The 25975-nt window shown below is 41.9% G+C and overlaps 1 protein-coding gene across 10 annotated transcripts in view; it reads right to left on the bottom strand.

The window, feature by feature from the left end:
* Nucleotides 1-25975, bottom strand: part of Myo1b (myosin IB) — a 166306-nt gene that overhangs the window by 61904 nt on the left and 78427 nt on the right. For all 10 annotated transcript variants that reach the window (NM_001290982.1, NM_010863.4, NM_001161817.2 and 7 more), the window contains 4 exons: nucleotides 22788-22882; nucleotides 12436-12540; nucleotides 8480-8526; nucleotides 1342-1405 (listed from right to left, as the gene is read on the bottom strand). In NM_001290982.1, the coding sequence (NP_001277911.1) occupies nucleotides 1342-1405; nucleotides 8480-8526; nucleotides 12436-12540; nucleotides 22788-22882 (311 nt within the window). The remainder of the gene's footprint in view (nucleotides 1-1341; nucleotides 1406-8479; nucleotides 8527-12435; nucleotides 12541-22787; nucleotides 22883-25975) is intronic.

Consider the following 25975-nt stretch of genomic DNA (forward strand, 5'->3'; position numbering starts at 1 on the left):
GTTTTGAGGTCTGTTTGGGTGAGACAGTTAAGATTCTCTCTCAACAGATGGTGGGGAGAGGAATAGGTGAGAGAGGGAATGGGTGAGTGGGTTCAGGATGGAGCTTTGAAGAGAGACTGGAGAGAGGGCCAGAGCGCCAGGAGAATGAATGGAAATAGGCAGCTGGGGCAGAGGGGAAGCATCTCTAGGACACGCCAGAGACCAGGGATGAGGGAGGCTCCCAGGAATCTATGGGGATGACTTTAGCTGAGACTCCGAGCAGTGGGCGTATGGAACCTGAAGTGGTCACTTCCTATAGCCAGGCAGACCTCCACTGGAGGGATAAATACACCAACCCGCCCACAAGACTTTCCAACCCCAAATCTGTCCTGTCAACAAGAAATGCAAGGACAAAGATGGAGCAGAGACTAAGGGAATAACTGACCAATAACTGGTCCAACTTTAGACCATCCCATGGGCATGCACCGATCCCTGACACTATTAATGATACTTTGTTATGCTTGCAGACAAGAGCCTAGCATAACTGTCCTCTGAGAGGCTCTACACATCAGCTGACTGAAACAGATGCAGAGGGCCACAGCCAAACATTGAGTGAAGCTCAGAGTCTTACAGAAGAGTTGATGGAAGGATTGAGGGACCCGGAGGGGATAAGAACCCCATAGGAAGACCAACAGTATCAACTAACCTGGACTGTTAGGGTCTCTCAAAGACTGAACCACCAACCAAAAAGCATCACAGGCTGGACCTGGACCCCCCTCTCCCCACCGCCACACACATGTAGCAGATGTGCAGCTCAGTTTTCACAAGGGTCCCCCAACAACTAGAGCAGGTGCTCTACCTAAATCTGTTGCCTACCTGTGAATCCGTTCCCCTAACTGGGCTGCCTTGTCTGGCCTTAATGGGAGAAGATGCACCTAGCCCTCCAGAGACTTGATGTCTCAGGATTGGGGTTACCCAGGGAGAGCTGGGGGAGAATGGGAGGAGGGATTGAGTAAAGTGGGGGACTGGGAGAAGGGGGGCAGCAATCAGAATGCAAAGTGAATAAATAAAATAATGGAAAAGGGAAAAAACTCAAAACACCAAAACAAACAATATATATGTATATGCACGCATACATAATGTAAGGTATGTATATGCATGCATACATACATGTATATACACATCTATACCTTACATTATATCACAAAGCAATTTGGAATTCAATGGCTAAAATTTTTTAGAAAAGTAAACAGACCTCTTCTCACCTCTTCAAGATACAGTACTTAAATTTTTCCCACTATTTTAAAATGCTTGTTTTATTATTCTCAACTGGCTTATAAAGAGTCAAGTAAAAATACTCACAGTTACTTATCACTCCTCCCAGCGGATCGCCTTTAAAGTCAAATTCAATATCCATGTATTTGCCCTGTCAAAGAAAGACTCTGTAAGTTCATCTCAAAAGCCTGTGTTTTGGAAAACAGCACACCAACTCATTTTTAGTCTTTTGTTTCAATGTAATTAAGAAAAGGTACTTCATATAAGCATGACTCAAAGCCATGTGCCTCCATGAATAATTCACACTGTATACCCTAGTCCTAAAGCCCACCAGGATCGTGGCTGACACACATGCACACAGACCAGCACACACATGGAGGGAGGGGGACAGGGGTGCTCCTTTCCATCACGTAATTTTTTTCACTTCAGACCGTTTTCAAATCAAGACTAAAAGTGTTGGTATTTTGTCTAAACTCCACCCAGGTAGGCTTGGCCCACTATAAAAGAGGCTGCTTGGCCCCTCACTTCTTTCTTAATCTTTTGTCTCCCTTATTCTTGCTTTCTGCTTGCCCCCCCCCCCATTCCCCATTCATGGCCGCCCTCCACTTCTCTACTCTTTCCTTCACTTTGCCTTTCTCTGCCTCTGCTACCCTCTTAACGCGCCTCCCCATGCCCTAAATAAACTCTATTCTATACTATACCAGTGTGTGTCTGGTCTCTCAGGGGGAAGGGATGCCTTGGCATGGGCCCGCTGAGGCACCCCCACCCTTACACCCCGCCAGAACATATTCATATAGCTCTCTCTTTCTCTCTCTCTCTCAAGATTTATTTATTTTATGAATGTGAGTACACTGTTGCTGTCTTCAGACACACCAGAAGAAGCATCGGATTCCATTACAGATGGTTGTGAGCCACCATGTGGTGGTGGGGTTTGAACTCAGGACCTCTGGAAGAGCAGTCAGAACTCTTAAACTGCTAAGCCATCTCTCCAGCCCCTCTTTCTCTTTTTATAGTCATAACAAAAAGCACAAGTAATAGTCTTGGCAGAGAAACTGATTGGAAAGATAAGTTATTTCATTTTATAGGCGAATGTGTTAGCCATACAAACTCGGCATCAGGCAGTAAGTGAACGGCAACACTCCAAGTTCCCATCTGCTGTAACCAACACGCAATGATGTGGTATCACAAGCTTAGAACCAAAGTCTAGTTATTCCTTTTAGTGGCTTTTGACCTACACTGTATAGAAATATAGAGCCCAGATTCACATTGCATTTTATAGACAGTATCTTAAGTTGGCTGGGGCTTAGCATTGTGATGTTTACAGTCAGTCTCCGATGCATCCACTGAAGAGTACCATGATCATCAGAATACCCATGGCAATTGCTCTGTGTTTGGAAATGAGTATGTTTATTTTATTAGTAAAAACTTTTTCTGTGTGTTTTGTGTCATGTGCTACCTTAATCATAATCAAATAGACACTTCGTATATAATTTTCCCTAAGAGTTACATTAATTTTCAAAATGTGATAGGAAGGGTGAAAAACTATGACCACATGGCACTTAGTCAACAACGCAATTTGTGACTTTTTTATTAGCTTACAGCCACTCCCTGAGGTCTCCTCTTCCACTGCCATCTATCCTTTTCATATCGTCACGTGCATCAAGCAAATGTCTCCAAATCATTTCTTCTAGGTTGACAAAGGCAGAGGGGGAAAAAATAAAACAAAACAAAAAACTAGACACCATCTCTGCTGGGAAGGAGCTGGCAGCCTGGTAAATAGGACATAGTGGTGGAGAGACAAGCTGGCCAGAGCTCATGGATACACATGGTTATGCAAGGTGGGAAGAGAAGGGAAGAGGAAGTGAGTTCATCGTTAATGCAAAGGGTCTGAAGTTAGGTGGACAGGAGTTAGGGAACAGAAGGAGCAGGCACAAGGACCAGCTCTTGTCATGACAGTGAGGGAAGCTTTCAGCTTAGAGAACAAACTCAGAGCACTGTGACCTTTAGACATTCTCCTGACGTGACCCATTGTTCCTGAAGGCTCCTAAACAAGGAGGCATGATCAGATTCGACACTTTTACAAGCTCACCTGATTAATGTGCATTGGACTAGAAAGGAGCAGGACCAGATGCAATGGTATCAAGGGACCAGGGTATCAGGTGGCTGCACTGATTAGGGGAGAAATGTTGATAGCTTCCAGTAGGAGCAGCAACAGATGAACACAGAGAGCTAGCCAGAGTGGCAGGGAAAGGCTGGGTCTTGACAGAGAGGCCCTCCAGAATAGCGGGAACACAGGAGGAAAAGCAACTAGAGAAGAGAAAAGAAAACTCTAAAAGAGGTGGGCTAGGGGTTGACCTCCAAGAAGGAGATACCCTTCACAGGAGTCCCTGGGCACAGGAGGCAACAGGATCCTGACAGCAGGTGGAGGGGCTTAGGAAACAAGAGTTGGAAATCTTCCAAGGTGACAGTGTGAGTGTGAAATATTCCCCACAGCTTGATGTTTGAACATTTGGTGCCAGCTGGTGGAGCTCTTTGGGAAAGCTGTGGAACCTTTTGGACACAGAGACCGACCAAAGGACAGATGGCATAATGTCAGAGATCAACATGGATGCTTCTTAAACCATAAGCCAAAATAAATCCTTCCTAAGTTGACTTCGTAAGGTATTTGAACACCAAGAGAAAAACAAAAACAAAACAAAACAAAAACCACTGCAGATGTATGTAGGGACACACACACACAGGAAAGTATAGGATTAATTCAGTCTGAGGTCCTGGTGACTTCTCTGAAGAAGCTGCCAGACAGTAAATGACAAGAGTATAAACACTGCAAGGAGGAGAACAGGAAGCCAACCACCAGTAAACTGTTGGATAGCTGTAGGATAGCAGTGTGAATTTCCTCGCTGAAGGAATGGCCCTAAGGCAGCCACACCCTCACAGCTCATCTAAAGCTGGGATCTGATGATGTCACTAGTCTACTTGGAAATGACTTGTGGCTTTCTGTAACTTAACAAAAAGTGTAGGCCTCTAAACTTGATTCTCAGCATGCTCCAGTTGGAATCTTAGTCCATGGTCTTAATACCCCTTCCACACATTCCAGCAACAAACTATGGTAAACTCAGGCCCAGGCTTCTTCATGGTACCCAGCCAATCTTTCCTGTTCTCCACAGGATTTCTGAGTCCATTTAACACTATTTTCTACCATGAAATCTTCTTTAAAAGTCCATAAAACTTCACATGTAGCTTTCTGGAAAACTTAAAAATGCATGTACTATGTCATCACTAGTTTTAGATATGCCCAACCTCCCTAATGAGTCTAAACGCTTCTTAAAGAGAAGCATTCACTGGTTAAGTGTTTTCTGAGTGTCTATGTTGCCTGATATTTCCAAGACTTTTAACATGAAGTGATGTTGAGTTTTGTCAAATGCTTTTTCAGCATCTAATGAAATGATCATGTGTTTTCTTTCTTTGAGTTTGCTTATGTAGTGGTTTATGTTGATGGATTCCATATATTGAACCATCCCGAATCCCTGGGATGAAGCCTACTTGATCGTGGTGAATGATAGTTTTGATGTGTTCTTGGATTCAGTTCTCTAACATATAAAAAGGACACATTCTCCATTATGTTCATAGTAGCTTTATATATAATAGCCGGAAGCTGGAAAGAACCCAGATGTCCTTCAACAGAGGAATGGACACAGAAAATGTGGTACATTTACACAATGGAGTACTACTCAGCTATTAAAAACAATGAATTCATGAAATTCTTAGGCAAATGGATGGAACTAGAAAATAACATCCTGAGTGAGGTAACCCAAACACAAAGAAAACACACATGGTATGCACTCTCACTGATAAGTGGATATTAGCCTAAATGCTCAGAATACCCAAGATACAATTCACAGACCACAGGAAGCTCAAGAAGGAAGACCAAAGTGTGGGTGCTTCAGTCCTTCTTACAAAGGGGAACAAAAATACTCATGACAGAAAATATGGAGACAAAGTGTAGAGCAGAGACTGAAGGAAAAGGCCAGAGACTGCCTGACCTGGGGATCCATCCCATAGTCACCAAACCCAGAGACTTATTTACTGTAGATGCCAACAAGTGCTTGCTGACAGGAGCCTGATATAGCTGTCTCCTGAGAAGCTCTGCCAGCGCCTGACAAATACAGAGGCAGGTGCTCTCAGCCATCCATTGGACTGAGCATGGGGTCCCCTATGGAGGAGTTAGAGAAAGCACTAGAGGAGCTGAAGGAGTTTGCAATCTCATAGGAATAATAATAATATCAGCCAACCAGACCTCCCAGAGCTCCCAAGGACTAAACCACCAACCAAGGAGTAGACATGGAGCGACCCATGGATCCTGCCACATATATAGCAGAGGATAGCCTTGTCGGGCATCATTGGAAGGAGAGGGCCTTGGACCTGTGAAGGCTCGAAGCCCCAGTGTAAGGGAATTCAAGGGTGGGGAGGTGGAGTAGATGAAGGAACACCGTCATAGAAGCAGGGGACGAGGGAAGGGTTAGGGGGTTTTGGAAGGGGGACCAGAAAAGGAGATAACATTTGAAATGTAAATAAAGAAAATAGCCAGTAAAAAAAATAAAATAAAATAAAAAGAGAGAAAGTTATTACCAAGGTATCATTTGAAGGGAGACATAAGTAATACAATATGCCACCCAGCATGTACAGGTCTAGAGAGCACCCAGCATGTGCAGGTCTAGAGAGCACCCAGCATGTGCAGGTCTAGAGAGCACCCAGCATGTGCAGGTCTTGAGAGCACCCAGCATGTGCAGGTCTAGAGAGCACCCAGCTTATGCAGGTAAAGGTAAGAGGCATGACAGAGGCTTGCTGGAACCTGTCTGCAAAGATCACTCCAGCTACATGGGAGGTGTATACATACTTATAGTAAAACACAAAAACAAATCCATACATTTTAATTTTTTTCCTGGTTCTTTGAGACAGGGTTTCTCTGTAGCTTTGGCTGTCCTGGAACTTACCCTGTAGACCAGGCTGACCTCAAACTCAGAGATCCACCTGTCTCTGTCTCCCAAGTGCTGGGATTAAAGGTGTGTGCCACCACTGCTGGGCTAAAATTCTTATTGAATGGTAGCACATGCCTTTATTACCACCACTCGAGAGGCAGAAGCAGGACTATTTCCTTGAGTTCAAGACCAGCATGGTCTTCAGACAGAGTCCTAGAACAGTTAGGGCTACACAAACAACAAACAAGCAAAAGTCGTAATGAATGAGAGGCTGAGGCTGGACAAAAGCACTTTCTAACAGTGCAAATGCCACCCGCTTCCCTCCAGAGCCGATCCAGCTTAGCAGTCTGCATACAGTAGATGTTTCACCCACTGCTGAGGCAATAATGCTAATAAGTCTCTTTCTTAAAAGAAAATAAAAAGGTTCCAGAAGTCAATCTAAAAATACTGGGGCATATGGGAGACACTGAGGTATGTCCTTGAATGTACTGGTTACAAGTGTCAGCTAGGACCAATGTGTCTTAATTACAGGCTCTGTCAGAGTTCTCAGTAAAGTGACCAATAAATTCATTCTAGGTTATCCGACCTGAACATAGTCAAGGGTACTCTGTCAAGCAATATCACAGTCACACGCAAAATAGCATAGAGTCTAATTATAAAATTACAACACATATTTAGGTGTGCTATTAATCAAGTCATAGATGACAAAGCAGAGAAATTACTAGAAGGTAGGCATGAAATGATTTAATCTAATCAAGTGTTAATCTCAAATCCTAATACTCATAAGAGGATTTCTCTAAAGCTATTTAATAAGATAAATCACCTACCAACCCATTCACTGGATCTTAAATTGCACTATAATGACCTTTTAAGCAATATAGTTTTCTGCCTTTGTATTGTCATGGTCACATGTATTTGTAAATATCTTTACAAGTGCATGTACACACAATTTGCAAACAAAATTAAGTTTTATCACATAAAGAAGCCCAATCAATGGAATTACTTCACTTCAAATTCTATCCATGCAATGAGATTACCCATGTTACCATACAAGTAAATGCCTAGGTCAAACTGGTTATAAGGGCTTTACAGGCTGATCCGGTGGGAAAATTCACAGCCTTGGGTTTAAGTACTTATTTAGCTTTCTACTTTCTAAGCTACAAAAACTATCTCCACAGAGACCATTTCTTTATTTAAGCTTTGGACAACCTGTGTAAGAAGGCCAAGAGGGATCTGAGGTAGGGGCAAGGAGAATCTCTGGTAGAGAAGCATCAGAAATTACCAAGGGCACAAGCAATGGACAAGAGGATTGCTAAAGTCAATGATCTTTTAATATGAAAAATTAGTTAAACCACAGAAGAAGAAAAAATCTCAAAATCCCTTCATGGGGTCAGACCAAACTATAGAGATGTATAATCCCACCTACTCAGGATGCTGAAGCAATAGAAATGAGAGAGTTCAAGGCCTGCCTGAGGAACTTAACAAAACCTTGTAACCAAAAGAATCAGAGAGGAGAAAAAGTGGGGTACTACAAGGTATAAATTGGCAGGCACGAAGTTTCCAGCACTGCAAAAACCAAAAACACAGGTAGTGTTTGTATCTTTGTGAAAATCAGGGGCCTGAAGTGAGGTGGAGGACCAAACTCGACAAGGTGCAGTCACATGCTGGACCCTAACAGGAGTGGAGGCTGGAAGAGCAGCAAGGGCCAGACTCAGTCAAGACAACACATCAATTAGCCTCAGTTTTCAGTACTCAGTTCCCCCAGGCCCCTGCACTTACTAAGCCTAGTGATTTTATTGCCAAGACGTTTTAAAATACATCCCATCCTCTCTGAGGTCATCAAACAAGAGACAAAGGCGACAGAGTATGCAAACAACACTCACTTGATCTTTCTTTTTTATTGAATTTCTGAGTCTTAATTATGACTTCTAAATACCAAACTCTAGATGAGTAAGAAATGGTTATAAATAGCTTTCTGTAATTTTTTTTGATTAAAGACGAAGAGAAAACATGATAAAAATACTTTGCCACTAAAAAAAAAAAAAAAAGAAAAAAAGAAAAAAAAAAAAGAAAAGAATCTCAGAAAACAAACAAAGAACTTTTATAGAACTTACAGTGGTCTCAACTGGGGCTGGGTGCCTCCTGGCTTTAAAGATGTGTGTATTAAGAAATGTTAAACATCTGCTTGTTTAAACACACATGGACTAAATATTAGTGTTAGCACTTAAGCTTATACAAATACTTACGAATCTAGATGAGTTGTCATTCCTCACAGTCTTGGCATTTCCAAAAGCTAACGAGAGAGAAACAGATGCATCGTTAAAGCTGATAGAAAAAATAATACTGAGCGGAAACATAAAGCAAGTGTAGTACTGGGCAGGAATAACCCTGGCAAGCAGAGCTTGCAGTGATGGCATGTCTACACACAATTCCCACGCAAATAGATCTAGCAGAAATTTTAATAAGTTTCTTAAACTTCCCTCAGTGGTTAGAAATACACAGAAAGAGAGCAAGTGGCAGCGTTGCATCCTGGCATTGTTTCGAGCACTGCTCTAAACTTAACCTTGCCTAGGTTGACACCGATTAACCCCTTTCCACAGGAACCTACTGGGCATCAAGCAGGTGCCTAGTCCTCCGCCAAAACTACCACTCAGGTTATTTCAGAAATCATTTTCTATCCTTATAGGTTTGGTGCACGTGGGTGAGGAATATAGATTGCAGGAGGCATGTGAAACTGAAAACCGTTTAATTTTGAAATAAAGCTATTTATGTAAATGTGATTACATAACTACAGTACAGTAAGAACTATACTGAGAGTTGGAAAATGAGTCATTTCAAATAAGATAAAAATGATACAGACTTTGGTAGCTCATGCCCAACAGGCAGACCTATAAGAAACATTCTAGAACACAAAGTGACCCAAAATGCACAGCCCAAGTCTGTTTTGATCTCAGTTGCTTCCAGAAGACCGATCTGCCCCGGGACAACCTTTGAAATGAGGACCCATGAGAGCTGCGGGGTGGTTCTGCCCCGGTCACAGAATGGTCCTGTTTAACACAGGTGACAGTGTAGTTGTGACAGCAAATGGACAGCTTCACCAAGCCTGTGCACAAACACTCACAAGCCAAGCTGGGGTGATGCAAAGGGAGAAGAGAGTCGTGTGAGTACAGGTCACATATGTAGAAAGGCTCCCTGTGGATGCCCCGACAGAACATCCCAAACCCTGAAGGGAACCCAGGCCAGCCCAGTACACCCTGGAGGACACAAAACTCTGCATTCCTACAAAGGCCCCCTCCAACCCAAGCTGTTTTGGTGACAAGTCACAATTGAGACTAGCAGCATCATTCCTGAAGATGTGGTTAAACAAAACGAACCTTTTGAATAAGAGGCTAGATACCACATTTCTGAAGCCTCCGTGACTTCATCAAGTTAAATGAGGGTTAGGGTGACAGGGAAGTGTCACAGAGCAAGAGTAAGTACTAGGCTAGCCAGACCTTATTTCAACAAACAAACAAACACCACATGGCTGGCTCAAAATAGGTTAAGTCAAAATTTACAAAGTCAACAGAGAAGGTTCCTTATATTTAGAGATGCTTGGGCCAAGTATGGTTTATTGAGTTCCTGACACCAAACTCTCACTTCAGAAGAAGATAGGCTGACATTTGTACACTGAGAGAGAAAGCACTGGAAACCTCAGCAAAGGAAACACGCTGAGGAAAGGGGGATTCTCACAAATTCACTGCCAAGCAAAAGTCATCTGTGAACGCAACCTTGACGACAGTGGACACCTGACCTGGTCACCATTAAACTGCAACATTTCCCATGCTTTTATGGGCTAGTCCTTTATGCCAGGTTTGAAATGTAGACCTGCCAAGTCAAATAATTAGAACAGGCCTAAATCCCAGTTCAAGATGCTGACACAAAGATCACTAGACTGTGGCCTGACAGTCAGGAAGGAGCGAAGCGCTGCTCCAGCACTTGGTTCAGAGCCCCATCTGCAAGCCATAAACCATCTCTTCCTCGAACAAGTCTGAGCTGCATATTATAAACACAACCCTAAACTCTCCAGTCTTTTACTGTGAGTCTGGAAATCTGAAACAAGTACTCCATTATAGAACACCCGAGACACATTCCACAGTTGTTGGTTGGTTGGGTTTTTTGTTTTTTTTTTGTTTTGTTTTGTTTTTTATAAAGTTCGTTGTTCTGAACGTTCATTTACAGTAGCAGCTCCAGTTAAAAAGCAAAGCGTTCCCATAAAAGATAACACACACCCACAGTGGACATTTCTTCCATTTCCTGCACTGCAGCGTCATTTCAAATACCACCAAATAAAAAGATCCTAGTCAAAAATGCAAGCTGCAGCATTCCGCTACGTTGTTGCTTTCAACCACAGCATTCCTAAAATAAGCCTGTGCAGAAATCAGCTCATGCAGAGCACATAACCTAAAGGCAAAGGGAGGAAGCAAAGGGGCCAGATCTCAGATTAGTAAAATGTAGTGATGCCACTTCTTACAGACTCTACCAGTTAAGGTACTAAATGGAGGAGCGATCAAACCGTAATAGCCTATTGGGCTCCATGCCTCCCCTATGCTGCCAGTCGGGCACATCAGTGGGCACAAAGCCATAGTCACTGCTCAGAGTTCAAGAAGATTTCCCAGAGGGAAGGAGGGGCCCAGGCAGAGTAGAAAAGGCAACAGGGAGGGATTGCGACCCTCCATGTCAAGGGTTGCCTACCAATCCCAAGATAGCTCTGCTTTCGTTAGCCTTCAATCTTGTCCTTCTGTGCTTGGAGCAATGGGTTGAGCCAAACTATTCCTCTGGCCCAGATTCTAAAAGTATGCTTTTGACTCCCTGGGGGACAGTGCCAATATTTGGAGGTTTTGTTTTTTTGTTTTTTTAATCCCAACAGGTACAAGGGTGTAACTGACACGTGGCAAGCAGAGGCCATAAATGCTAGAGCAGGCCTCCCACTCATACCAAAGACGTGCCCAGCACAGCAGCTCCAAGGCTAAGAAATCCAACTGGTGCTCCAACTGTGTTAGTCACAACACTGAGACACTTATACTATAAGACAAATTTAATAGCCTCTCTCCAATAAGGAAAAGCTGGAATTTCATGATTTAAAAAAAAATTTACTCAGTTTTTATTTTGTGTGTGTATATGTGTGTGTGTATATATATATATGTATATACATATACATATATATATATATATATATGGCAAGCATGTATATATATATATGCACATATATGTGTGTGCGTGCGTGTATACATACGCACACTACATCCATGCCTGATGTCTGCAAAAGCCAGAAGTAACTCTGGAATCAGATTTACTGACAGCTGTAAGGGGCCATGTATGTGTTAGGAACCAAACCCAAGCCCTCTGCAAGAGCAGCAACTATTCTTCTCCAGGATCCTAATTTCATTTTTAATGTAAGCATGGTTTGTTTATACCAACGGTAAATGTTATTTTTCATCTGGTGAAAGAATTCATCTCTAATTTATTCTTGATGATGGGCCAGTGTGCTTGCCCCTTTTCCTCATTCATATATTAAAGCGCTTACGCTCTATGCGACAGAATGGAGAGGTAAGCTTCTGGGAGGTACTTATGTGTGTGGAGCATGGAGAAGGGACACCAGGGAGCTCACTTCTGGTTTTGTTCCCAAGAAACACACAAGAAGAGCTTACATGAATAAGGTGGGAGTTGTCTCTAAGATGAGAGAGGTCTCCAAATGAAACCTATCTTAGCAGGATTTTGTTCTTAGATTTCTAGCCTCCAAGAATAATGAGCTAGTTACCAGAGAGCTAACAACAAAGCTTAGGAGAACTACATAGCATTTGGGCTTTCTTCGGTCCTTGATTTCCATGACAACAGACATAACCAGCCACAGGCATTACCATGAATAATAAAACATCACTACACCATCAACTGCAAAAACAGTCAATTTCTTAAAAGCAAACCAAAGTAAGTTACATAAAAATGGAATGGCAAAAGTATTTTTTAAATGGGAAAGTTCCTTTTCCATGAGTAAGCTATTGCCTCTTTTCAATACTTGAAACAAAGCCTCACAAGGCTTAATTCCTCTATAGGCTTTGGCCTGAACGGTGGGTGTCCTCTTCCCTCCCTGAACACTGGGCAGTTGAAGTGAACGAACACAGTTTGCTATTTGAATCACAAGGACCAAACATGAAATCCTTACCTTCCAGGACAGGGTTGGACTGCAGAAGCTGTTCCTTGACCTGATTGACTTCTGCTCCTTTTCCGCACACGGCAGCGACATAGGACATGACGAGCTTGCTGGCCTCTGTGGAGGGAAACAGCCATGTTACTCAATTCTAAAGAATCTTTGAATCATATTTGGAGAGAAGATTCACTAGCTGCATTTCCAAACATCTTTATTGTTGGGTAGACACATGTTTTGGAAACTTTTTCAGCTCTGCATTTTAAACTGATATATCATCAATTTAGTTAGAATATGGCTTGCGCTTGAAGCCTATTTCTGAGCTGTTAAAAACAAAAGCTAAGTTACATGGTCAACAAAAAAATCTCAGAAGACTCACATTCAGAGTAATCAAACACATACATCTATGTTCTGTTTGTGATTCAAGCCAAAAATAACTTGGGCATCTATACATCTTTGCCAAATGTATTTCTGAAGTTTAAAAGAACTGTTTTCCTTCAAAATAGTTTCTGAGTCAAATCAGTTTGTTCACAATTAGGTCAGGCTGATTACTCTTCAGCTCCAAAAGTGAGCAACTAATGGGGATTTACAATCTTTCTGGGGCAGTCATTTGTGTACATTTTATAAGTAACCCTGAAAGTCAAGCTGATGAAGAACCCATCACACAGAGCAGAAAATACTTAGCTAACATGGTTTCTTAGGGTTTCTCAAGACCAAGAAGCATCACACATCATCACAAAACCCATAACACTAAATTCCAAGGGATAGCATATCAGCATGTGTTCAAAGAGAAGGTGATTCGAGGCCAATGAATGTGGGTCCCCAGCAAGGGAAACACAGTGAAGCAAGTGTCCCTATCCGAGGGCGTCTTAGAGCTTTTCTTATGCCTCTGCATGTTGCAGAACTCCAAAGGGGCTCTAGAATGCTATATAGCCTTCAAGTTTATTTGCCATGGCGTCTTTTCATGTGTCTAGTTCCAATAATCCATGGTCAACATCTGGGAAACGCTCAACTAAGAGCCAGCAAGCAGAACGAAATACGCTGGTCTGGGTAGTCAGGGTATGCACATCTAGCATTGTTTCACATCTTTATTTGCCTTTTCAGGTATGTGATGATGCACCTGCAGACGGATGAACTAAGGCTACCCTGGCATGGCTGTTTCTTATGGGAAGCTTTAGATAGGTTATAGTAACATCTCCCCAAACTCAACAGCATGTGAATGTGCATGCAGATGCCTGGACAATAGAAAGTGTCAACTAACAGCGAGTAAGAAGCTCCAAGAATCTACATAGGTCACAAGGCTCTGGTGTCCTTTGGGAGTACCAGTATTTATGGCATAAGGAAAGAAACAAACTGGGGGAGTCTTAAGAACTATAGGTAGAGGGTGTATACTAGAGTTAAATCTCAATCCAGTTTCCTTTCTGGGTAATCCAAATGGGGCCGTACAAACTCTCTAGTAGTCTGTGATGATCCACTATTGCTACCTCCTTTTAACAACCATAGAAGTACAATGATCTTTTTAACTTTGCAAGATCTAATGAAATAGCCTTTATTCAAAGTCCCTGTGTGGTTTAAATAGGAATGGCTCCATAGACTCATGTATTTGAATGCTTGGACAACAGGACCTGGCACTATTGGGAGCTAGGGCCTTGTTGGAGGAAGTGTTTAACTTTGGGGACAGGCTTCCACCCAGTGTGGTATACTGCTGCCTTCTTCTGCTGCCTGAGGATCAAGATGTAGACATCTTGGATCCTCCAGCACTACGTCTGCCTGCATGCTTTCCCACCATGTTTACCACCTACCATTGTGATGATAACGGACTGAACCTCTGAAACTGTAAGCCAGCCCCAATTAAATGTTTTCCTTTATAAGAGTTACCATGGTCATGGTGTCTTCACAACAATGAAAACCCTAAGACAGTCCCTAAACATATATCCCATTATTCTCAGGGATTCTGTACACTGTCTGTATTTCCCTTGAGTCTTTGGTGGCCAAGTTTCCCTCTACCCTTGATCTGAACTCCTCTTTCTAGATCTGATGGATGCTGACATCCTGTCTACGGGTCTTGGGCTCTGCATAGGATCTCTAGAAATGGTGTCTACACCTACAGTCACTGTCATACAACACATTTCCTGGTGCTTCTTCATTTTCTGTCTCCAGAGTACCATTCATTGCCCCACTACACACCATTTCACTTATATATATGAAGGATTGTCTCCTTTTTTGAGATAAATCTCTGGTCCTTCTTCTCTTTACAAAGCTAACAAACTGAATCTATTTATAGCAAGATAACTCTCTTAAAACAGAATATGCTTTAAATAAAACAGTACGTTTTCTGTTAGTTAAACTAAAATCAAACATAAAAGGTCCAGGCTGCTTTGTTTATTCCAGTAACTGGAGCTTTCTTCAGTCAAGCCTCAAACTTGAGACTCAACCACAATGGCTCCTCTGGAAATCCAGTTTTGGTCCAGATGAAGCTGGGGAAGAAGGAAAGGGGATGGAAAAAGAGCCCACAGGTGATACTAGACCTAATGTGGCCTCATGGAGCTTATGGATGGCCCAGAAAGAGGCAGGATTGGGTCTGGAAGCAGATCTTGTGGCATGTACATTGGGTTTACATCACCTATTCCAATGCACATAAACCGACAGAACCTACTGGCAGGTAAAGATGGTTTAATTCAATGGAAGATAGGCACTTTTACTAGCTTTAAAATATACTTAAACAATCCAAATAGTTTTTAAGTATATTTCAAGGATATAACTCAAGTTTTAAAAACTTATTTCTAAGTTGGTAGAAAGTATCTATGCTCACAGTCTTAATTTCCTTAAGGAATTCTACTACACAACTCATTTAATAATTCATTTCTAGAAACAGGAATTAAAAATAATTTTTTTCCAGGAGGCCAAGGAGAAGGCTCAGTGGTTAAAAATGCTTGCTGCTCATGCCCAACAATCTTGGTTGAGATCCTTGTAGCCCATGCAGCAGCCACAGGGTAGAGGGTAAGGGGTAATGGAGTTGCCCTCTGACCACGATACCATGCCCTCACACGCAAAGACATGCACAGTTTTTTTCAAATAAAGTCATGCTGTCTAAAAGAGATAACTCCTAATTTTTTTTCCACTGACATAATATCTCATCTTTAACACAAGTAGTTCATGAGACAGCCGCTACTTTTAAAAACACTAGTAAATGTAAGGACAAGCTACATGGCTGTGTTCTATGAACATTTCCATGCCTCTCCATGCTGGGAACAGGGGATCATGCTTATCACATGAGGCGTTCAGCTTTCTTTCCTTTAAATTCTAAAGTTTGAATAAATTTGAATCTGTATTCAAATCTTTATGTATTTATAAAAACTAAATCTTCATGTAATGACCCCTATAAAGGAAACACATACTGCTGAAGATAGGGAAGATTTGGATATCATCTTCCAGGGTTCAAAATCTACTTTTTTAATTACTGACTGGTAAGTCTACAAATACAGAGTCTTAAACTTGGCAAAATGTAGCCACACAGCTTAGAAACAATGAAGATTGCATCATGTTATCTAACCCAGGCGTGTTCAAATTTATGCCTACATGAAACTTGAACCCGCAGTTGTTAGCAGCTAGACAACATATGATGTTCAAGGCCAAATCTCTTCTCAAACACAGTAGAGCATTTAAGGTTTAGCACATATTCTGCATTCCCAGACAGGTGACCTATATATAATAAGATACTTCTAGCTCAGGATATCTATCCCATAATTAATTCCTACAAGGAATGAAAAGAGCTTATAGATAACTCATTCTGGAGACTTTAAAGGACTATAAGGGGGGCCAGAGAGATGGCTCAGCTGTTAAGAGAACTGACTGCTCTTCTGAAGGTCCTGAGTTCAAATCCCAGAAACCACATATTGGCTCACAACCATCCGTAGTGGGATCTGACACCCTCTTCTGAAGTATTTCAGACACATCATTTTCTGATGTGTTTCAGGCAGCTACAGTGTACTTACATACAATAAATGAAGGAGTCTTTGGGTGCGAGCAGGGCTGGGAACTATAATAAATAAATCTTTAAAAAATAAATTAAAAAATAAATTAAAAAATAAGTAAGTAGATAAATAAATAAATAAATAAAGGGCTATAAGGGTAAAAAATAACTAACTTGTCTGTATTCATTGGCACTTGGCCTTGGGTTTGAATAATATTATTATATATATGTCCCATATCCAAAGTTAAAATGAGTTCACATTCAATAAATTTTATTGAGAGAGCATTGTATAATGGTGGTTGGTGAAAAAGGAAAAACAAAAAACAAAAAAAACCAGACAGGTGATCCTGAACATGGGACTTCCTAAGGCATTAAAACCTCTGCATGTTTACCAAGTGGGCTCTGCTTGGATTCAGTCTCAGGACCGGGTAGATGGGCTATAAATATAATCAAACTTACAAGTACAAGCTTTGGTCACAAAGCTTTAGTATATTTGTGTAAGAGTTAATAAACATCTGCAAGAGTTGCATTCACAAATGCACGTAATAGCATGCCTGTCACATAAAGTCAAATAAGTCACACACACACACACACACACACACACACACACACACACACACACACAGAGTTGGGGAAGGGGTTCTGATATATTTATCTACCTCTCTGTCCTCGTGATTAAATTTTAGAGACCCAGCTGTTACAAAGGTCTGGCGTTTGAGAGACATTAAGAGTATGAATGCCTGCCACATTGGTGGTGCACACTTTTAATTCCAGTACTCAGGAGACTGACGCAAGTGACTCTGAGTTCAAGACCAGCCTTCCAGGACAACCAGGGCTATATAGTGAGATCCTGTCTCAATAAGCAAGCAAGCAAACAAACAAACAAACAAACAAGTAAGAACAGCTCCACCAATGAAGCCATGTTTGTGTTCAATAAAACGACCCTTCTGCTACTTAGAAGGACATCTCCTTCAGAGTCCCCAGGGCTTCACAACCCAGCTACAGCATATGCAAACTAATCAGACAGGAAATACATCAATGAAAACAAAAGACAAGAATTTTTTTTTTGATAAGAAATACAGTCATGGGGCCAGCAAAACAGCTTAAAGGTGCCTGCAGCCAAGCCGAGCAGCCAGAGTTTGCTACATGTGACACACATGGTGGAAGAAGACTCAATCCCTACTAGTTATTCTCTGACCTCTACATGTGTGGCATGACACACGTCTCACACACACACACACACACACACACACACACACACAAACAAGTAAATAAAACATAGAAAAAGAAGAGAAAGAGAGATGTAGACTTTACTACAAGAGGAGTGTGCCTTGTAACATTTTCACTGAAATAAAATCTTACGTAGTCTACCTCTTGAGAGAGCCACAGACTCTGTGGTGATTCATGTAAAAGACACGTGTCAGCAAGAGGCAGAACAGAGCATGGTGCATCTTGGCCCTGAGCCTGCTTAGTTGTGCTTTTCCAGCACGGTATTTTCAATGCTTAAGTCCTCATGGCTGCGGTCCGAGAGCTATCGCACATATAAACCGGACCCAGGTCATTTAGGGGTTGATGAGCAAGGCAGGCTCGAACTCTGTGAGCAGACAGCTGACGGTTTCCTAGAGCCTGATGGAACTGTAAAGCCAGCAACTGAATAATTTTGAATGCTTGCTTCTGTCAGGACAGTGGTTTCAGGTGCAGAATGTACCCATGTCCTGGGAGGTGTTCTGATCTGACGGCTCCATCATGTGCTGCCTCCTGAAGCCTGAGTAGTCTGCCACGAAGGATCTGAATCCACAGGAGTGGACTCCAAGTTCCCTGCCTAGAAATAGCTGGGCCCTTTTCAAAGGCATGATGAATTTTTTATTTAGTACAGCAATGATGAATTAAACAGCACCCCCAAAGCACTCAAAGAGTTCATGCCTCTCCCTAAAAGCCCATATTATATGACCCAGTAGCATGAGAGCATCTCCAGTGTTTACGGCGAATAACACATCATCTGCCAAGGGGGTTTTATGGCCCAGTTAAATTAATTACTTCATATAAAAAAAAGCCCTCTGACACCGCATGGAAGTTCTCTCTAAACTCCTAAGTATAGATTCTAAATGAAAACACTTTATATAATGTACATTTCAGACTCTTTGTGCATGGCAAATTCTATTCCATGCTGCGTACCTACTAACAAAAGTTAAATAGCTGCATGTGTGTAGAACTAAAATTATTAAACTTGTGAATATGATGATTTCAAATGTAATCGGGCTTCTCTTCTCCTTCCCAAATTCCTCATAATGCAATCTCTATATTTAATTTCTATCATTTCATTTTCTCATAAATAATTCCATGAAACAGAAACACAAATCCCGGGCTTTATTGCATTTTAGAGTCTAGTAACAACTTAACATCATAGTCAAACTGGAGGCAACTTTTCTATGACCAGTTTTGAAAATATAGAAACACAGAGAAAGATACAAAGACCACCACAACCTGGGTCTCCACAGGAACTGGGTGTGAGGAGATACCAGTAAGATCCATGAGAAAGGGGCTTAGAAATTAGCACCCACCAAGAGTGCAGCTGAGTGGGTATGGACACCAGCTGCTCTGGTGTACAGCGCCACCTCTCCACACCACAAGGTTGGTGATAATGGACAGCTGAAGCTCAACACCTCAAAAGCAGGCCAGATGCTTCCAGTAACCTCGGGGCAATGTTAAAAGATGATCCAAGGACCCATCCTGCAGAAAGCCAGCCAGCCAACCTACCAGTCCATGCCAGGAGGTTTCCCAGAGGTATAGTTATGATCGTCTGTTTTGTATATGGGTGCTAATGTGAATTATTAGAGTCCATGTGTTTCCACCTCTGCTCTGTGTCTTAAAAGAGTCACAAGCCTACCAAGAGATGGAACCTGGCTTCAGGAACACGGGGCAAAGTTAACAGTTCTGAGAAAGATGCCCTACATTGCTGGGGCTAATTAAAAGACTGCTGACGTCTCAGAAATATGCTCAAAGGAGGTGAAGAGGTGGCCAGGACCAACTGAAGTGAGCACAGCCCACTTCCAAATGACTCACTTAAGAACAAAGTGATATAGTCGGAATCTTTTTTTTTTTTTTTTTTAAAGGCATTAGTCACAAAGAAGACTGAATAAAGAACTCCAAGAGAAAATAGAAAGGAAGCTCTGAGAAATGAACAGGTGAACTGCCAGACATAGTCAAAAAGGACAAGATGAGAGAGAGAGAGAGAGAGAGAGAGAGAGAGAGAGAGAGAGAGAGAGAGAGAGATGAGTTACAGCTAGATTACAGACCCCTGCTGTAAGGGCTACCTCACCACACCAGATAAAGACAACAAGCAACTAAGCCAGCATGCCACACGAAAGTGTCTTATGCTTTTAAAGCTACAGAAATAAATAAGCAAGCGCATCAACAATAGCTCAGTGTTGTTCACCACCACTTACACTGGCCATCCTAAAGAGACAGGATACTGTGGTAGCTTCTAGGAATTAACTTTGTCTTGTGTGAAAGAATTAGAAGAAACGCATAAAGAGCAAGCCATCCCCCCACGACGACTCTTCAGGTTAAAGCTCCCATATTCTAAACAGCCAAGAAACAATGTCTATAAGAGAGATTGGGGTATACGAAGGGAACAAGAGACTCCTGAGAATGGCTATGACTAGGACTAGGGAAATCACAGCTGGCGGCTTGGACTCGAGGCTCCATGTGAACAAAAAGGAAGGAAGAACAACCTTGTATGCGGTACTTTCCCGAGACAGACTGATGGGAGTGGACGTGAACCTGAGTGTAAGGTACAGGAGAAGATGGTATTAAAAATACTGATAGGTATACCTCCAGAACAAGGTTATGATGACACAATCTGGTCTAATTCACTGAAGTCAGAACAGTAAGGAGAAAAGAAAAACCAAATCTATTCTATATATGGCTAGTTTGAGATGGGTCAGAACCGTTCAGGTGCACTTATCCTGTAGAAATGGCATATATTAGTTCAAAGATTAAATAAGCAATGCTAGTAAGCAATGCTAGTGCAAGTATAAATGCAGAAGACATTCGATTAATTAGAGAGAACCTGAAACTACTTAAGGAGAGACTACAGAGAGATGAAGATGTCCAACACTAAGCAAATCAATCAATTAACTTCTACAATAGACCTTATAAATAACTAAAATAGCTAACTCTGGGCAATTTCTAGGAGAACTGGTACAATTACTCAAATATAGACATGAGGCTAGCTCCTCAAATTGAACAATGAGATTCATTTAATCACTTGACTATACATAGACAGAAAACATAATTCCTCCTTTTAAAAGACTGCAGAAACTAGGAGAGGGGGACCTACCAAAGGGTAATATTAGTTCAGTGCTCAAAAAGAAGCACCAAGACAAAAAGATTCAGGTTTAAAAACAGATAAAACTCAGAACTCTAAAACTATATTACCTACATTCAAAAATCCCAGCCCTGCTGTAACTCATTGTAGACATTTAGTGTAGAGGCTTGGTACACTGTAGAATCACAAGGAGAAAAGACTACCAATGGATTGTCTGGAGCAGGTTGGCTGGGGCTATGTCTCTGAGAGACTGTCTTATGTTAATTGAGATAGAAAAATATGCCCACTGTGGGTGGTACCATTCCCTAAGCAAGGGATCCTGACCTGTATGAGTGGAGAAGGCAAGAGAACACAGTCATGAACTATATCTCTGTGGATATAATGTAACCAGTTCTCTCAAGCTCCCAGGACTTCCCTGCTATGATGGACTATAACCCGGAAATCTGAGCTAAAATAAACCCTTTCTCCCTTAAGGTATTTTTATCACAGCAACAGTAAATGTAACAGAGATATTCAGGAAAACTACTGAGCCATTTTGTGTCTCAATTTCTCCACAATAAAAATGGGTAGTATGTAAATACGGCACCAAGCACATCTCAAATGCGCAGAGTAAAATAACTATGCTATGATCACCCACATATGATAGTAACTCTGAGAAAAGGCAAAACAAGGATGTGCCAGTTCCTCAAAAGTTCAATCAGAACAAGAACAACAAAAACATGAGTTTTGTTTGTTTGTTTTATAAACGATTTTCATGTAGGTTTGAAATAATCTTGTCCACCAATGCTAGCTTGAGGCTGGGTATGGTGGTGAACACTGAAAATCCTAACACTTGGGAGACAAAGGTAGGTGAAGAAAAACTTACTAGTTGAACCTGTAAGTCAAATACAGTATTAAAAGCATCCCATCACCACAAGGCGTTTGGCTGCCCATGTGGAAGATTTTATATGGGATGGCCTATGATTAAAATCTCTTCCAACCTATGACACTATGCTTGTGTGACTTGGAGGTTCCTGCATTATCTGCACCCACAGCCTGCACCACACCCACAGAATCCATGCAGTTTGTCTCCGGGGGGCTCAAGGAAAGAAGCTGGTCACTTACCTTACATTTCCCTGTTCATTACAGGGGGCTGTGGGTAAGGGGTGCCCCATGAGAAAGTGCGAGGAGTCAGATACAAGAAAAGCCATCCTGAAGCTGAGAGGAAAGCTTTCAAGGCTGAGCTAAGATGGACTCAAGTGGCCGCACAATTGTGGGAAAGTTTCTTTTCTTGATCAATGAGGACTCAGAAAGTGTTAAGTCTAGTCACTAAAATAACATACAAGATGGAAACCCAGCCACATTTCTGCATACTCAGAGAAAGACCAGTTATGAGAGTCTTACCTGTAAGCATTTTACAGAGGAACATGAAAATCCCACCCTACCCCAAACCCCTTAGCCCTTCTGTTTTAACAAACAAACAAAACTAATGTCTGCTACAGTTTTATCCTTTCTGAGTTTGGGTACAGAGAATAGTATTTCCAAATCTTCCCAGAATAAAACCATTTCCTCATTCAGGACCACACTGAAATCCTTTTATTAGAAGCACAGCCTGCCCTTGCACACATGGGTCAACATCTACATAATCTCAGTTCTTTAGGATCAAAAGACTCTAGAGCAGTGAGTCTCTACCTGTGGGTTACAAACCCTTTGGTGTTGGGGGAAAGAGGATCAAATGGCCCTTTCACAGGAGTTGCACATCATATATTTACATTGAAATTCCTAACAGTAGCAAAATTCCATTGTAACGAAAATAACTTCATGGTTGGGAGGAGCTGTACTAAAGGGTCGCAGCTCTGGGGGGTTGAGAAGCAGTGCTGTGACTTACACTGGATGGCTGGCACTCTGATGGTGCCTTGACCCCTCCTCCATCAAGACGTGCTGTCCACAGAACACCAACTGTGGGCATCAGCCCCTGCACAGCAGCTGTGGACACCTGGCTCCCAAGGGCTACCTGGCTCCTTTCCTGCTGCCTTGCAACAGCATCTCCTTCCAGAGAGGGCAAGGTCAGTTTGGTGGTGGTCTCACCTGTTTTTCCTGCTCCACTCTCCCCAGTAATGAGAATGCATTGATCTTTATCTTGATCACGGAGGGATCTGTATGCTTCATCCGACAAAGCAAAGCTACAAGAAAAAAATGTGGGAGGATTCAGCTGGTTAATATATGTTCATCGGGTACCCCTGGGTATTCTAAGAGCCTCTGTGATTTGCTTCAAAGCACAGGTAAATCATCACATTTTATTTCTTGCCAACTTTTAAAATATACAAATCAATATATCCATCCTTTCTGGCCCACTTACCTTTTCCCATGAATTCTCTACTAAGCAAATAACACTGATTTATTTAGTTTAAAGTGAAATTTTATTTATCTCTCCTGCACGTGTGGGTGTGTGCGCACACGTGTGTACAAGTGTTTCTATTAAAATCTAGGTAATTCAGAGAGCCAAGGAGAAGATGTCACACTGCCAAGTCCACAACTGGGTAATATTGAGATTGTATTGTTCAGGGCAATACTCAAGCATTTCGAAATAATGAGAAAGCATTATCAATTTATGGAAGCATCAATATAATAATAAAAAATATTTTTCCCAAACATTAGCAAGACACATTCAAATACCACCAAGTTGTGACTACTATGAACTTCACAATGCAAGATGGAACTTAAGACCCACTGGCTATGTAGAGTTCACCAAGGTTCTTGGCCACTGCCTGGCGCTCAACTTCTCATCTTACCTTACGATGTCCCCTATCAAGACACTGAGGCTAGTCCTCCTGTTGGTCTGTCCCTCCTTGAGTTTTACTAACAAGACAAATGTCCTTCTTTCATTGAAAAAAAAAAAAAAAAGAAAAGAAAAAACTCTGAGCAATATGATAAATACTTTTGCCAAGTTTCTACTTCTCATTTGTTAATACATTATTTACTGAGAGTTGACATTACTTTACTGAAAGTGTGTCAAGAACAAGCTGGGAATATAAAATATTCAGCCTCTTTTGTGCAAAGAAGAAACAAACATGAACAGCTCATGCCTCCTGATAATGTGGAGAGCAGCGCTGAGCAAGACAGCAACCCAAGAGGGTAGGGACTGGAGTCGGAGAAGAGAAATTCTAAGAGGTGGAAAAATTAGTTCCAAAGAATGAATTTGCAAGGCAAAGAGCTTCTGAGCATAAACAAAGGCCAGGCTAGCAGGGAAGCAGGCTGACACAGGCTTCAGGGGGCACTTCCATGATGCTGGAGGGCATATGGAAGGGGACCTGAGAAGAACTTCACAGGGTCCCAATAAGAAACGAACACATGTTGAAGGGTCTCGCTGCAGGAATGAATATATGTGAGAGTGGAAAAGGCAGGACTGGGAGCTAGGAACAGCTCCATTTACTAGAATGTTACTCATTTTAAATCTCACAAGACTGGCACAAACAAGGATGTACCTTCATACCGCCAGAATGAAATGAGAGACCACTGACCCCGCCTCTGACTTTGGCTGGGTCACAATGTGACAAAGGAGCCCGGAGAAAGCAAGTGGGAGGCAGGGAGGCTAGGCACAGAGGAGTTCAAACATAGTCTAAGCTTCCATATCTTATCTCCTGCTAGACGGTTGTGTGGTACCAGAGGCGAACCGCTCTTACTCTGTAACCTTCAGGTCGACTTAGCTGTGGCCTTGCATGTAATAAGTAAACTAAGCATACTGTTGAATAAACGTATGATTAAAAGTAAAGAGAAGCAGACATTATTATCCCCTTCTACAATATAAGCTCCTGCATGGTAGAGGTTTTCTAGCCAATAAATCCCTGTGTTATGCACACAGCTTTAAATCTAATATGTAACATGACCAGTGCAATGCAGGATGAATGCATGCGTGCACTGTCTCTGAACAATGCGGGAGTGAGCTTCATAAAACACCTAAATATCCAGTCCCATTCTCTCTGTGACCTTCATGCAGGGAAGGAGAGCATTGCTTAGACTTTCCTCCTCACCTGTCTCCCTCCCACTGTTCCAACTTGCAGATAATAGTTCAGAGACGTCACTTACATCGTCTTCTTTGGCATGCAAGGTGGAAAAAGTATATTACAGTGACTACATAAAAAGTTTTCCAACCACACAGATTTACTGAATATTCTCTTGGATTGTTGAATGCAGGTGGTTCCAGGGCTGGATTTAGCTTTGTTTCTATATTATTTGAGCAACAAATAATGAAAAATTACTTCAAACAGGAATAACAGCATTTGGCCCATAGATGCACACACATAAAAGGTTGGGGGAAATGACTAAGTAATTCTGCCAGGGGTTTACTGTGGGCAAAACACCAAAGCTGAACACATACTTTTTTCTGTCTGACCAAACAGGAGTATAATTATCCCTTGGCACCTATGAAGAATTTTTTTCTCCCAGCATCTTCTGACATTCCTCTTCCCGACTCTCCCTGGCTACCCAAATGGTGGATGTTCAAGCCCCCTTATATAAAGTGATGTTGTATTTCCAAATAACCGCTGCACAGCTCCTGGAATACTTTAACCCGTCTCTGGAGGACTGCAATGCTTCCTCCAATACTAGTGCTACAAATAGCTGTAATATGTAATAATGGCAAAAGGAGACGTCTGCACGTGTTCAGTGCACACATAATGTGCTTTCTTGGTATTTTTGATCCAAGGTTGCTTGAATCCATGGATACAGAAAACCAACAGTACTTAACTGCTTAAGGACTTGATTCATCAAACGGCAGGCGTAATTTTAGCACAAGATAAAAAACACAAAAGGGATGTTTCTTCTTTTAAGATTCTTGAAAGTGACTGATTTCTAACTGCCATGAAAATGTACCAAAATATTTGAGCACTTTAAAAGCTGTCTTGCTCTAAGACACACCCACCTCAAGTCACAATAATGCCACCGCTCTTAACTCTTACAGACACAGAGCTCCACTTCTTTAAATGACCAAAAGAATGCCCCCAAAGAACACAATCTCCCTTTTGGACGTACTCCTCTTCCTCCCTGGCAACTCCACACACACTCATCCCCAAGGCCACCGTTTATAAGTATAAACTAAAGCCATATGCCAGGCCTCCCAACTCTCTATAATTAAAGAACCTAAATAAATCCTAGGGAAGTTTCAGCTAAAAGCAGCCATGATCCACATGCTTCTCATTATTCTGTGACGTGTCAGCATTATTTACCACACACAAGGATGAACCATTATGACTGAACGATGATAGCACAGGGAAAAA

This window comes from Mus musculus, chromosome 1 (assembly GCF_000001635.26).
Source record: "Mus musculus strain C57BL/6J chromosome 1, GRCm38.p6 C57BL/6J".
Classification (NCBI taxonomy): Eukaryota; Metazoa; Chordata; class Mammalia; order Rodentia; family Muridae; genus Mus; species Mus musculus.